Consider the following 15,737-nt stretch of genomic DNA (forward strand, 5'->3'; position numbering starts at 1 on the left):
GTATCACACTATCAATACTATCCCCTTGTTGGAATTCTCTCTCTCTCTCTTCCATTTGTTTTCACAGAGAGAGAGAGAGAGAGAGAGAGGGAGCATTTTAAAATCACTGCTTCCCAGCATTTATTTTTCTCCCGGTTCATGGAATTCCGACAGCATTAGGTAATGGAAACTTGCACCTGCTCCTGGCCTGGACCAGAAAACATTTCAAATTCAAAGTCCAAATACCCTCAAGACTCCTATAAACGAGGTGGAAGGTTAAAAGCTTTGACTTATAACTCTTAAGAGGCAGTTTGCACGCATTACCAAAAATACGCTCACTACATTTGGACACGGCAGAGGGCTGCGCTGAGGGAGAGAGAGAAAGAGAGGGACTGGGGTGGAGGGGTGACATGCCTTTGTCTCCACACATTTGATAGGTTTCCTCCTCTCTCACATTGTCACCACGAGATCAAAGCAGCAGTGCCAGGGTCGCAGTGAAAAAGAGCTGTTCCTAGTATTTTGAGTCATCTGCGGCAGCCGGCAGGGAGAGAAAGGGGAAACTCACTGGCATCCTCTCGCTGCCTCAGGAGAGCCCGTTGCCACAGCAACGGCAACCACCGTGAAGCTAGTCATTTCTGGAGTCACGCAAGGAAAGGCGACACATTATTGCCACAGTCAATCGACTCTTTGTTTATAGCCTGTGTTGTGACAGCCTGACACGTTAACCGAAGCCTCACTGGGCTCTTCTCTATGTGTGTGTATGTGTGTGTGTGTGTTTGTGTGTGTGTGTGTGTTCTGAATGTGTTTCTGTGTGTGTGTGTTTCTGTGTGTGTGCGTGTGCATGGGGGGATAGGCAGGGGTTGGTTAGGTTAGGAATAGTGTTATAGCCCTTTGTTTAATAAAACACTCATTACCACATTGAATGCCTAATTAGATCACAAACAATGATCTGAGCACACTGTGGTTCACATGTGTATTATAGCTCAGGACTAGCTCCAGTTGGGTCTCTCACGAACACACTGTTGTTCACACTCATCAGCCATGCACCTGTTTGGCTGGTATGGAGTCAGTCACTTCATGATGCAGTGGTACAGACACTTTAACAACATCTCTTATTTTGCAAGACTACTCTTCAATCTTGCACCTCCTCTCTTCTCTTATGCGCTCATTTTAGCACCAGTGACTGAGATTTCTCTCTGTGCATTTTCAGCAAGTTAACATTTATTGTCCTGAATCTTGTACTGGAGGCAGAACTGAGCGATTTCCGCTAGATGGGCCAGTCAAAATGGGTTATATTGTAAAAAAAATTATGAAAGCACAAATGTGCTTTTTGGTCTAAATTTAAAATTAGGATTAGGCATTAGGGTCAGCAGTGTGGTTAAGGTTAAGGTTAGGTTTAAAATGTGATTTTATGACTTTGTGGCTGTGCCAGCTAGTGACCATTCTGCAAAGCTGCCTCCAGAAGAAGATTAACGCTGAAAAATTCTAACCTCCGCATTTCCATGACTCCGGGTGTTTAAGTCAGTTTCCCGCCAGCAGACCTGCAGGGGGCCAACTGGTCATGATGAGTCCACTCTGGCATCTACTGGAGCTAAACTGCACTTATCCATTCCCTCTCTGTCCACCATCCCCACGTCCGTCATGCGATATTAGATCGCTCCAGCAGAGGTCAGGGGAAGAGGAAGGGGGGCTATTGCCCCCCTGTGCCCCACCCCTCATCCCAAAAGCCCTCAGGGCCTGCTACGGCATAACCCGAGGAGATGGTCGCTGTTGTGACAGGCACACTCTCTAACAATGACAACACACACACACAGATGCACTAAAGCACACACACTGACACACATATGCAAATGCATGCACATGTACACACACACACACACATACACACACACACACACATTTGGCTGCTTACCTCCAGAAGGAGCCCACTCTCTGTGATGCTGTTGCCCATAGCCATAGGCAGGCTGTCTTTTCTGGGCTCGGGGAGGGGGTTGGTGGATGGACTGATATGTTTTCTGCTGGACGGCTTCTCATGATTCACTGGAAAATATGAGATAGGGAAAAGTCATAAATGGAGTCTCCACATAATATAAGAGTTACAAAGTTTCTATTCCCTATGACTTGACTTTACCTTTACTTGTTCTTACTTAGTGGTTGGCAAATTCAAGCGTTTTGCAAGAAAAAAGAAAATCAACTAGCTTTATCATTATGGAATTCCAAATCGACATTGATACATAAAATGATATTGTATGGGAGTGGGGAAAGGTAAATCATTAACATGTGTTAGGCATAACCCCTACACAACATATTCCCAGTTAAATACAAGTTATTTAGCAGTGAGGATGGGGTACTTAAGAAGAGCAAACTTTACACGTTTCCACCACATGGCGCACTCTTTATTTTGGAAAAACCTCACAAAATGGCATTTAGAACATCTGATTTTCTGATCTGATTGGCACGAAACAGTGCGCACACACTGGCAATAACATTTCCCTGAGACTATTAAACCAATAGAGCTCTCCTGTTATCCTGCACTGTAAAGACAAAACACACAGGCTATCCTATTTTATTTGGTTTCTTACTCACTATTGAACGTGCACATGGTTAATTCAGAATGTAAACCAAATGCCATTTCCACATTTTCCTCATTGAAAAGCATTGAAGGGAATTGGAATTTCAGTGTACTTCCTGAATTGGCTGGAATTGACCCCAACCCTGCTCCACCCAGATGGGATCAGTGGCCGGCCTGTCAAACCTACACAGTCACGCACACTCACCGGGCCATGGTCCCAATGAAGGAGCAAGCGCCGGGACCTTACAGTGTATTCTACCAACACCTAGGACTCATTTTAACCCGCTCTCATTGCTCCACTCAGACACAACCCCTAACTCCCTCCCTCCTTCCTTTTCCACATCTCCGCTGGTTCTACAGCACTACACCGGCGAGCAGCAGCTTTTCCGACAATTTCCCTGAACTTAATTCCGTCCGAGGCACGCGAGCGATTTGAACCACTTTTTTTTTATGATACAAAGGCTAGAGCTACATGTTCATGTTCCTTCTCTGTTTTTACCACAGGTTGAATCTTTACTTCAATACACAAGGCGTACTCTACCTACTTCACCCCCTACTCTCCCCTCACGCACTCTTATTCTACAGTCACCTCAGTTTAGTCTGACTGGTGGAAACCAGGGCAGGTAATGAATCAGAGTTTTTCAATGACCATGATTTTTCTCTAGCACACGGACGCACACACACACACACACACACACACACACACACACACACACACACAAACACACACACACACACACACACACACACACACACACACACACACACACTCTACTCTAGCCCTTACGAAAGCCTTGGAGAGGATGCGAGTCCGGAAAGACAAATATACTGGATGATTAATCATTGGAGTTGTGCTTCCTCAGCCAACAGTGACTTTATTCATTACACTTGTTTTGGTGTTGTCTCAAAGAAAACAGAAAACCTAATGATTCGACGTTTATATGCTCTCTATTAAGACACTCCGTTTAGTGTGAGGTGACAACTGTCAGGATATGTAGACTAGAGGCCCAATTATGATGGTATAAGTGGTCCTTCTTACTCGCCCTGCTTTAAATAATACAGCCCTCAAATGTCAGTAGCAGTCTGTGGTTGAGCCAACAACATTACAGGTGTGTTCCTAAAACTACAGGACTTCATATATAGTCCTATATGGTGGTGCATCATCTAATGCATGGCTAATACCCATCAGTCAAATACACAACTTGTGAAGTGGACACATTGGGAAGGAAGTGAGGGGCTCTATGTGCTCACAGCCCCCACATTTTGAAAGCAAGGGTACTCAAATGGGTACTATACTTTGGCATCCATGGCCGGGGACTCTTCCGGCAGCCTCAGGCCCAGCAAGCTGAAATTCCCCTGATGCCTTTATTCAATCAGCATATTATCTCAACTTACCGCTTCCCCTGACCTTTCTCCAGCACTTGGTTCAAGTAGAAAGGGGGGACAAGGATGCTCGTTTTGGCAAGGCTCCAATGAGTAGGCTAGGCTTTGGCTGCAAATGAGGAAAGGAGGACAAACCGGTACAGTGTCGGTGATGTGTGCGTGTTGGAGATGGCATCTGTTGACTTGATCGTGTTAAGCGGGGTGTCAACGCCAGAACTTTTGGGCTACCGTGGATGCTGCCTAACGATGGGGGTGGCGTGGGGTGTGTGTGTGTTGGGATGTGTTGGGGGAGGCAAGGGGGGCCAGCCCTCAGTGGTAATGAAATCTGCGGGTGGAGCCAAGTGCGGTGGAAAAAAGTGGGGTTCGTCACGCACCCTTTTTACATGTAACATCCCTCCCTAACCCACATCCTCCCGTCTACCAAACGAGGAAGTGGAGAGAGGCTTTGGCATGACATGTCACTAGATCAAATCATTAATTCATCTGTTCACCGTGCGACATGCTGTTATTCCTGGTGTAATAGCCCATTATAGGCACACAAAGACATGTTTCACAAGGCAATGAGCAACTGAGAGAACCAGTCGTGGGTTCAGAAGGAGGGAGAGGGGGGAGGGCGGGTAGAATTATAGGTATTGCGTGCAAAGCTGGAAAGTGTCATATTTCATTGTCTGTATCCTCTCACAAGCTTTCTGAGATTGCTACCCGTGCAGTTCATAAATAATAAAAGCACTCTGGTTTCTTGAGTAATTTGGTCCACGTTTTTGGGGGGGAATGGAATGGAAAGCCTAAAATGACTGTTTTAGTAGCCTACTCATTAGCTCTATATTCATTCATACAAATTGCTGAAAAAGTGTGTCAAGTCATTACAAGACTTTAAAAAACTCAAAACAGCCCTGTCTTACATTTTCCCTGTGTGTCAATACAGTATTTTCAAGTCTCCATGGAAGTGCAGTATTTTATGGCTGCTCCCTGTGAAGGCCTAGCATTCAGCTCCCAGCTTAGTAAATATTACTGGGGTGCCATCTTTTGGCAGAGCCTGTTGGGCTTTTAAAGACCTCCAGTCACGTGAGAGCTCCACTCTGTTCCCCTCCCCTCTGAAAGGCCTTGCGTGCACGCAGAGATAGCACACATATCTTCACTTGAGGCTATGGGGTGGTAGGTTGGGGAGGGGAAGGCAACTGGCTGACAGCCACCTCCTTTGCCTATTCCCTTTTCTCCTTCCCTCCCTCCCTCCCTCCCTTTGCAGCTCAGGAAATCCACAGGAGAACGAGAAACACCAGAGGGAGGGAGAGAGAGAGAGAGAGAGAGAGAGAGAGAGAGAGAGAGAGAGAGAGAGAGAGAGAGAGAGAGAGAGAGAGAGAGAGAGAGAGAGAGAGAGAGAGAGAGAAGCGCGGGAGAGGGGAGGGAGCTGCAGTACAGGCAGAGTAGGAGCTGGCTGACCGAAGCCCCGTTGTCACGCAAACTAACCGTCTGTCAATCTTCTCTCTGGTCCCTGACAGAGCGCTGGCACCTGGCCAAACCCTTGCGTGCAAGCCGGCAAGCCACATTAGCCTATAAAGAATTTCATAATAACAACAGCTGTTAAATATTGATGACTGCTGGCAAGTGCTCAATGCTCTCTGCAAAGGTTAAGCCCGCAGTGTAATGGAACCTAATTCTTCATTATGATGTATCGAATATCCGGAAATCTCTTTTTTAGGTAATGTGGCATGAATTTGGACTAACTAAAGGAAGAGGGCAGCTACTTCGGCAGAGGTTTTGTTCCGCTGTAGTTTCTGCAGAGAAACAGAAGCCATTTGTTGTCGGTTCAGTTGCTGAGTTTTATTGCCTTGTTATAATGCCATAACATTGTAGTATAATCTGTGTTATTATTGTCATTCTAGATCCAATACCACGTTCGCATTAGAACTATAAATCCTTAATCTGACATATTGTTTTTATAACATAAAAAGTATGTTTGTTCCATGTAAAAGATAGTTATATCTCAGTGAATATGTTGTTGTAACCGGTTGTTATAACCCAGATTTGGCAACTCCAATTGGGGGGAAATCACACATTTCATATTTCACTGTGGATTAGAATCAAGTGAGTGATTTAATGGAGAGCAGGACAGCAAGCGGAAGGAAGCCATACAGTGAGGGAAAAAAGTATTTGATCCCCTGCTGATTTTGTACGTTTGCCCACTGACAAAGAAATTATCAGTCTATAATTTTAATGGTAGGTTTATTTGAACAGTGAGAGACAGAATAACAACAAAACAATCCAGAAAAACACATGTCAAAAATGTTATAAATTGATTTGCATTTTAATGAGGGAAATAAGTATTTGACCCCTCTGCAAAACATGACTTAGTACTTGGTGGCAAAACCCTTGTTGGCAATCAGAGAGGTCAGACGTTTCTTGTAGTTGGTCCCAGGTTTGCACACATCTCAGGAGGGATTTTGTTCCACTCCTCTTTGCAGATCTTCTCCAAGTCATTAAGGTTTCGAGGCTGACGTTTGGCAACTCGAACCTTCAGCTCCCTTCACAGATTTTCTATGGGATTAAGGTCTGGAGACTGGCTAGGCCACTCCAGGACCTTAATGTGCTTCTTCTTGAGCCACTCCTTTGTTGCCTTGGCCGTGTGTTCTGGGTCATTGTCATGCTGGAATAACCATCCACGACCCATTTTCAATGCCCTGGCTGAGGGAAGGAGGTTCTCACCCAAGATTTGACAGTACATGGCCCCGTCCATCGTCCCTTTGATGCAGTGAAGTTGTCCTGTCCCCTTAGCAGAAAAACACCCCCAAAGCATAATGTTTCCACCTCCATGTTTGACGGTGGGGATGGTGTTCTTGGGGTCATAGGCAGCATTCCTCCTCCTCCAAACACGGCGAGTTGAGTTGATGCCAAAGAGCTCCATTTTGGTCTCATCTGACCACAACACTTTCACCCAGTTTTCCTCTGAATCATTCAGATGTTCATTGGCAAACTTCAGACGAGCATGTATATGTGCTTTCTTGAGCAGGGGGACCTTGCGGGCGCTGCAGGATTTCAGTCCTTCACGGCGTAGTGTGTTACCAATTGTTTTCTTGGTGACTATGGTCCCAGCTGCCTTGAGATCATTGACAAGATCCTCCCGTGTAGTTCTGGGCTGATTCCTCACCGTTCTCATGATCATTGCAACTCCACGAGGTGAGCTCTTGCATGGAGCCCCAGGACGAGGGAGATTGACAGTACTTTTGTCTTTCTTCCATTTGCAAATAATCGCACCAACTGTTCTCATCTTCTCACCAAGCTGCTTTGCGATGGTCTTGTAGCCTATTCCAGCCTTGTGTAGGTCTACAATCTTGTCCCTGACATCCTTGGAGAGCTCTTTGGTCTTGGCCATGGTGGAGAGTTTGGAATCTGATTGATTGATTGCTTCTGTGGAAAGGTGTCTTTTATACAGGTAACAAGCTGAGATTAGGAGCACTCCCTTTAAGAGTGTGCTCCTAATCTCAGCTCGTTACCTGTATAAAAGACACCTGGGAGCCAGAAATCTTTCTGATTGAGAGGGGGTCAAATACTTATTTCCCTCATTAAAATGCAAATCAATTTATAACATTTTTGACATACGTTTTTCTGGATTTTTTGTTGTTATTCTGTCTCTCACTGTTCAAATAAACCTACCATTAAAATTATAGACTGATCATTTCTTTGTCAGTGGGCAAACGTACAAAATCAGCAGGGGATCAAATACTTTTTTCCCTCACTGTATCTCTAGAGGGAACTCTTTTTTCTCTCTGAGCACATGAAAACAAAAGGCTCATTTGTAGCTGAAGATACTGAGCAAAGGGAAGTGATATCAGGACAAAGAAAAAATGATATCATATAAACAGAGGTTTTTATAGAAACATGATTGCTTCCATTGCTGTTTTCATTGGCTCAGAGTTGGAGGGTAATAGAAGTGTCTACATAGACCCCTGTCCTGACTGACAAAACATACTGTAACTTAAATGTTTGAATGTTACTGGCATATAACTATTATAGCTACTTCCATACAGTATATTGTTTGAATTTCAAAATAGACTACCATAGGTTTGTATATTACCCTGACATATCTGAAGCTAAAGGTAACTTGAGCAAAATATTTAATGACAAAATGACAGCCTTGACCACCACCACGGCAGCAATGTGGCCTCAAAAACATTCCGGAATGCTCCATGTCATGGAATGGGAAAACAAACCAAATCCATGTTTTCCGCTACTTATCCACTCCATTGGGAAGACCAACAACATGCAAATACATTTAAGCAAATGGCCACAAGGAGTGTATACATTAGTGTGAGATGATGAAATTCAGCAGGAAGCATTTTTTTCTTGTGCCCAAATGAAATCATCACTGAATTTCCATTTGGTTATAGGACTACAAAGTGCCGTTCAACGATCCGATGGTTTGTTTAGCCTTAGTTTCTTATGTGGATATCAATCACATATTTTATTCATCTCCAGCAGGTCAGACCAGGGTAGACCAATCCGTGAGTCATTTTCCTTCCCCCTACTAGTTTCCCAGACACGGTTAGAAGAAGGAGACACACACGGTGAGAACGTTCCCTGGGAATCAATGGTCAACTCCATTGTTTCAGCCTCAGCGGCACTCTGACTGACTGTATACAGCAGTTCTATTTCTAGCTGTAGTAAATACTGGTTTCCTTTGATAAACTAAACTTGCTAATTCATTTGTTTCTGGGTTCCTCCTCTTCCAGACACCAAGGGTCGTTGCGATAAAGCTTGACTCTGTTATGGGCAGGGGGGACTGGCTTCTCTGTTGCTTTATCAACAATATCTTGTTGCCTGTTGAAGTTCTCTCCCGTCCCAGTCATATGGGTTGGGGCTAGCCATCTATTCATGTAACAGAGAGAGACCAACTGCATTGTCTGAGGCCTCAACACCCTAATTTGTGTGTGTGTGTGTGTGTGTGTGTGTGTGTGTGTGTGTGTGTGTGTGTGTGTGTGTGTGTGTGTGTGTGTGTGGGTGTGTGTGGGTGTGTGTGTGTGTGTGCGTGCGTGCGCGCATGTGTCAAAAGCTATTTATAGCTTTTCCTTTTGATTCATGTTCTGACAAGAATGGTGGGAGTGCAATATTCAGAAAACTGCAGGATAATAAAAGTACAAATGGGGATTGCAACTCGTCACAATAAAGAGGCTATTGCTGTACTTTTTTATTTACATAATCTCAATTTTCACAAGCAGGGTGTAAACATACTTAACCAGCGATTCATTAATTGTTTCAAAGGAGAATGAACAGAGGGTACTTTCTCTTAAACTAACTTTAATAAATTTACAAAATATAGGCCTAAGTTACGTACACACGTGCGAGTCAACTCTTTTAGTAAGCTGTAAACTCATTTAGTAAGCTGTAAACTGTAGAAATGTAATTGATTTTAAGTTTTATTAGAGCAAAATCTGAATTGAAAAGCTCCCATTTACACTAATGCATTAAAAACAAACAACTTTGGGACTGAAATAGACGTGTTTCCAGATGTGGTGTACAGTATAAACCATCCATGTTTTATAGCATTTTGAAATGATGGCAAATACAGAGAGGGGGAGAGAGAGACATATGGGATGTTGTGTGAGCTTGGCGCTGTATCAGAGTTATTGTAAGTGTTTGGTAGGGTCCAGGGTCCTAAAGTAAATCCACTTAATCAAAGTCAGAGTAAAACACAATCTACTTTGGGGCCCAAGGCCTCAGTTCCAGAACATTAAAGAATTATACATCAGATCACATTTTTTCTTTTTCAGTATATTCAATCCATGTGAAAGCTGAATCGTCTCCGCCATTTATTTTTTCTTCATGAAAATGGATTGAGACTTTACTTAAGCCGTGAGTTAAGAAGACTCACTTAAAAGTAGAACATGTTATGCCGGTAAAACAACAACAACGATGAACCTGACAGTGAATCCCTTGAATATAGCTTTCCAAAGTTCTGCTACTTATTTACCCTGCGCAGGAAACCCTTAAGACAAGTCAAACAACTTGCTAGTGGAAATAATTATTAGTTTTGGAGCCCACTATTTTGGTATCTTGAATGCAGAGCAACATTCCATCACGAGAAGAGAAAGAGAAAGAGGTTTAAAGAGAAAGAGAGAGAAGTGCACCGCAAGCAATGGAATTCAACGTTTGAAGCCTATCCACAAGAGAAAGCGCATACGCTTATGAGCATGGCTAGTATTGTCCTCCTACTCAACTGGTCAACACTTAGCGTTGGTCTGTTTTGAGGTTACACTTTCTAGCTAACCAGCGCAGGCCAGGACCTGACACCTGTCTCAGAAGGATGTGTTTTTACTTGGAATGTTATCATCACCTTCATCTGATGAAGTATTGCAACAGTGAGCCCTTGGAATATTTATCCACACAACAAGAGAAGTAATCTGTTAAAAAGATGATGGTCCATTTCAGCCCATTGAGGGAAATAATAGCGTGCAGATGGTCCAGCGAGGGGAATCCATATGGGAGCTGGGCCAGAGAGCACTGTGGTAATGCACCCACAACACGCAATGCTAGCTTACTATGCTAACCTAACCCTGAGCTACAGCAGCAGCCTTCTGCCAGTAGGACTTTGCATCTTTTCATGTTGTACTACTGTGCCTGTTTAGCATTAGCGCTAAGGAAAACAGCTTTGTGGGAAAACACACGTGGGCACTGAACTGTTCTCTTCAGTTTCATTCAACATCCCCCGCCGGCCGCCACCACGCCTATCGCATGCATGTTTATATCTTTATCAAGAGTTAGTCTAGCCAAGTAGGATGCACAGCAGAGCGTAGGCTAATGATAACTAGATGGTCATTTTCTATTAAGCAAAATTGTGTGCCTTGCTTCAGCTCTTCGAAAGTATTTTTGTGGTAGTGGAAGAAGTGTTCTGATTTCTGATTTAAATAGCAGATAAGTAGAAAAATATTTTATACGCTCTAAGTTTTTGTCTAACTTGTTGGGAAAGTGGTCAAAGTAGCTGATTTGTGTCAAAAGTTACATTGTTTACAGTAAATAGAATGTTGGAAGTCACAGTTTCAGAATGGGAGGTTTAGAATGTTGAATAAATCCCATTAAAGTGGATGAAGTTGAATAAAAGTTCAATAGTTTAAAAAGTATAAATGGTATCAAAAAGTTGTATGCAAGCACACTATTCCAGACCAGTCTATACGTTTTAAAGTTTGAATGGCGTTTCTAGCATAAACGATGTAAGAGGACTAGCGCGCTAAAGAATAATAATTATCAGTCCGATTTTTTTTAAACAACCACAGCAGCAACACTTTGGTGGCGGCAGGTAGCCTAGCGGTTCAAGCGTTGGGTCAGTAACCCAAAGGTTGCTAGTTCGAATCGCCAAGCTTACTAGGTGAAAAATCTATTGATTTGAACTTTACCCTAATCGCTCCAGGGTCGCCATCAATAATGACTGATCCGTGACCCTACTCTCCGAGGGTGTCTCATTACATTTTAGTCATTTAGCAGACGCTCTTATCCAGAGTGACTTACAGTTAGTGAGTGCATACATTTTCATACTGGCCCCCCGTGGGAATCAAACCCACAACCCTGGCGTTGCAAGCGCCATGCTCTACCAACTGAGCTACACGGAGTGGGATATGCAAAAGTGGCATATGCAAAAAACACATTTATATTTTACACTACAGGTTACACACTTGTACATGTGTGAAACAGGACAAATATAAGCACCCCCTATTGACCTTTTGGCCACACTAATCAGATTGCTAAGAGTTAGTGTGCTGCTTAATGAGCTAGTGCTGTTGTGTAACATTACTGATGAGGGGAGACACAGAGAGCCAATGAGCTGAAGAATCATGGACCCTGTTGGCATTGACATTGTTAATACTGCCTCTGGCGAGAGAGGTAGAGTAAACGGACACCACCTGGCAACAGTCCAATCGGCTCTCTATGCAGCAATCAATTACCTGATTCACAAGGCGCAGACGGACCTGGCAGCCCGAGCGACAATCTACCTGTCACACAACACCTCGAAGTCGACCAAAGATTGAAATGCTAATGGCGATCATGAATTAGGTATAATCCGGATCACGGCTATCACTTGATCCCCAAACTGTGGGAACATTTACCACCTTACGCCCACTTAATTGCAGTTCCTGGTCCAGGCCTCTAGAGCTGCTGTGGGTTTTGATGCTCCCCCCTGGTCACATTATCGCATTTTAGGTAGGCAGGTATTGACTCTTAACAAATCAATAATCAATGCCTTCGGAAATAAAGTGCCTTCGGAAAGTATTCAGACCCCTTGACTTTTTCCACATTTTGTTACGTTACAGCCTTATTCTAAAATTTATAAAATGTTTTTTTTTACTCATCAATCTATACACAATACCCCATAACGACAAAGCAAAAACTGGTTTTTAGAAATGTTTGCTAATAAAAAATAAATAAATAACTGAAATATTACATTTACATAAGTATTCAGACCCTTTACTCAGTACTTTGTAGAAGCACCTTTGGCAGCGATTACAGCATAGAGTCTTCTTGGGTATGACGCTACAAGCTTGGCACACCTGTATTTGGGGAGTTTCTCCCATTCTCTGCACATCCTCTCAAGCTCTGTCAGGTTGGATGGGGAGTGTTGTTGCACAGCTATTTTCATGTCTCTCCAGAGATGTTTGATCAGGTTCAAGTCCGGGCTCTGGCTAGGCCACTCAAGGACATTCAGAGACTTGTCCCAGAGCCACTCCTGCGTTGTCTTGGCTGTGTTCTTAGGGTTGTTGTCCTGTTGGAAGGTGAACCATCGCCCCAGTCAGTTCCTTGAGCGCTCTGGAGCAGGTTTTCATCAAGGATCTCTCTGTACTTTGCTCTGTTCATCTTTGCCTCGATCCTGACTAGTCTCCCAGTCCTTGCCACCACCATGCTTCACCGTAGGGATGGTGCCAGGTTTCCTCCAGATGTAACGTTTGCCATTCAGGCCAAAGAGTTCAATCTTGGTTTCATCAGACCAGAGAATCTTGTTTAGGTGCCTTTTGGCAACCTCCAAGCGGGCTGTCATGTGCCTTTTACTGAGGAGTGGCTTCCGTCTGGCCACTCTACCATAAAGGCCTGATTGGTGGAGTGCTGCAGAGATGGTTGTCCTTCTGGAAGGTTCTCCCATCTCCACAGAGGAACTCTAGAGCACTGTCAGAGTGACCATCGGGTTCTTGGTCACCTCCCAAGGCCCATCTCCCCCGATTGCTCAGTTTGGCCGGGCGGCCAGCTCTAGGAAGAGTCTTGGTGGTTCCAAACTTCTTCCATTTAAGAATGAAGGAGGCCACTGTCTTCTTGGGGACCTTCAATGCTGCAGACATTTTTTGGTACCCTTCCCCAGATCTGTGCCTCGACACAATCCTGTCTCGGAGCTCTACGGACAATTCCTTCCACCTCATGGCTTGGTTTTTGCTCTGACATGCACTGTCAACTGTGGGATCTTATATAGACAGCTGTGTGCCTTTCCAAATCATGTCCAATCAATTGAATTTACCACAGGTGGACTCCAATCAAGTTGTAGAAACATCTCAAGGATGATCAATGGAAACAGGATGCACCTGAGCTCAATTTCGAGTCTCATAGCAAATGGTCTGAATACTTATGTAAATAAGGTATTTCTGTTTTTAATTTTTATAAATTTGCAAATATTTCTAAAAACCTGTTCTCGCTTTGTCATTATGGGGTATTGTGTGTAGACTGCTGAGATTTTTATTTTTTTAATCAATTTTAGAATAAGGCTGTAACGTAAACAAATTGTGGAGGCACTGTATATGGATCATATTATGGACATAATATGGATCAGTGTAGTCATCTAATGTTGCGTGACATTTTCTCCTAGCTCGTATGTGACTTTGGATTTGACATATTGCATGTCATAAAGCATCATACACAACATGGTTCATGTGCCTCGTTCGTGACCACCCACTTCAGCCCTCTCGACAATCTCCCATTCGCCCCGTTCACATGTCACAGCCAGCCTTATTTATACATACAAACATTGTTTTCCCTGTTTATTCCAATCACTTCATTAGAATGTATGGCAGGCGGCCGGAGAGGAGGGGGGGGGTTATTTTCCCATGCATCCCCCTTGGTGCGATCTTCCTGCAGGCTGTTGAGGCTCACGCGCTTGACGGAGAGCGACCACCAGATCACGCAAGCCTGCTAAAAGGGGAAAAGCCATGGGAGTCACGCAGGACCCCAACAGAGCTACACGGCCCTGCTGCATTCTCTCTCTCTTTATGTACTGTGTGTGTGTGTCTATATATATATCTTTTTTTATATATATATTGCTCATCCAATGAAGCTTTAGTGTACAGTGTATACACTATACTTGTCTTGTCTTCCGTTCCACTTAACTACTGTCACTCTCAATATAGGCTAATTTTTCTCACTATACATCAAGTCAAATCACATTTTATTGGTCACATACACGTTTACATGCAAATGAATTTCAGCCACAATCTATGCCCCCTAGATTTCCACCACATTCCGTGCTCAATGTTGTTTATGAAGAAATCAAACGTGAGGGTGAAATACTAAACTGACTGGATTAATTTGAGATGCAGGATGCAGTCGCTAGGGGCTAATGGTTTGTCTAACAGCCATGGCCACTGGAGCCACTATTCCAACCGTCTGGGAGGAGAGGAGGAAGGAAGGAGGAGAGGATTTTTGTGCTACTATCCCAACCGTCTTCTCCAGAGATGGGAGGAGGAGAAGGGAAGGAGAGAGGAGGAGGAGAGGATTTTTATGCTACTATCCCAACCGTCTTCTCCAGAGGAATGAGGAGGAGGAGCGAAGGAGGGATGGAGGAGGAGGCGTAAGGAGGAGGAGGGGATTTTGGTGTTGTTGGCGAGCTGCGAGGCCACTAAGCCATGCGATTATCTTATTACCACGTGGTCTGATTTGGGGCCGGGCCCTCCCTCTACTAGAAAAAAAGCAGAGCCCTTCTCACGGAAGCCCGAGGAGGAGCTGCCGGGGTGTAACAGCGTCACCTCTGAGGTCAATTCAAAACCTCCTCCAAGCTACCGCCCCCCCATCCCTCCTCCTCCTCTCTTTCTCCCTTGGTATCCCTCTCCACCCGTAGCATCAAATAACCTCACTGAGTGAAGCAGTGGATCAGTTGAGTGCTTGATGAAATAGCTGAACATATGTTACTCTCCTGAATGTGTCCCTCGTTACCCAAAACAACCAGGACAGCACCAGACAGCTGTTCCATCTTTGTTAATCGCTTCTCGATCGAGATCAACGTGTAATGGACCGTTGGGGCCGGGCCTTAAGCTTTTGATGTGTACGGCTTATGATATTGTGGGGGGAATAATTACCATCCTAAACATGAGTCCAACTGTGAGAATAATCCCCAAAATGGACACCTCTAAAATGCCTATTGTGTGTGTGTGTGTGTGTGTGTGTGTGTGTGTGTGTGTGTGTGTGTGTGTGAGTGGTTGTTTGTATGTTTATACGTTTACCCTCATCTACAACTGCCCAGTGTTTACAATGTTTTTCATTAAACCAGATTACAGCAGTGTATGAATCTGCCTGGGTTTTACTGCTGATCCGATGAGCAGCTAGGTCAGGGCATCAGTGAGCAGCCTGCCAGCGGAGCTCCAGTCAAGCAGAGGCTTCCCTGATTTTGGATCGTGCCATAGAGTAACAAGCAGGAAACCTCCGGAGGGCAATAGGGGCAGTTGCCTGGCCTAGCTAGGCCCAGATTGGGGGGGGGGGGGGGGGGGGGAGAAGGGGAGCTCCAAGGCCCTGTCGGCCCTGTCAGTGGCTGAATCATGCAGCTGTAACCTGGGGAGAGGAGGGAAAC

At 44.4% G+C, this 15,737-nt stretch overlaps 1 protein-coding gene across 1 annotated transcript in view; it reads right to left on the bottom strand.

Annotated features, from left to right (window-relative positions):
- LOC311147492 (uncharacterized protein) overlaps positions 1 to 15,737 on the bottom strand; it is a 74,846-nt gene that overhangs the window by 19,210 nt on the left and 39,899 nt on the right. The window contains exon 4 of the mRNA XM_084184231.1: positions 1,892 to 2,019. Within this exon, the coding sequence (XP_084040357.1) occupies positions 1,892 to 2,019 (128 nt within the window). The remainder of the gene's footprint in view (positions 1 to 1,891; positions 2,020 to 15,737) is intronic.

The sequence above is a fragment of the Coregonus lavaretus genome, assembly GCF_964263955.1.
Source record: "Coregonus lavaretus genome assembly, chromosome: 2".
Taxonomy (NCBI): domain Eukaryota; kingdom Metazoa; phylum Chordata; class Actinopteri; order Salmoniformes; family Salmonidae; genus Coregonus; species Coregonus lavaretus.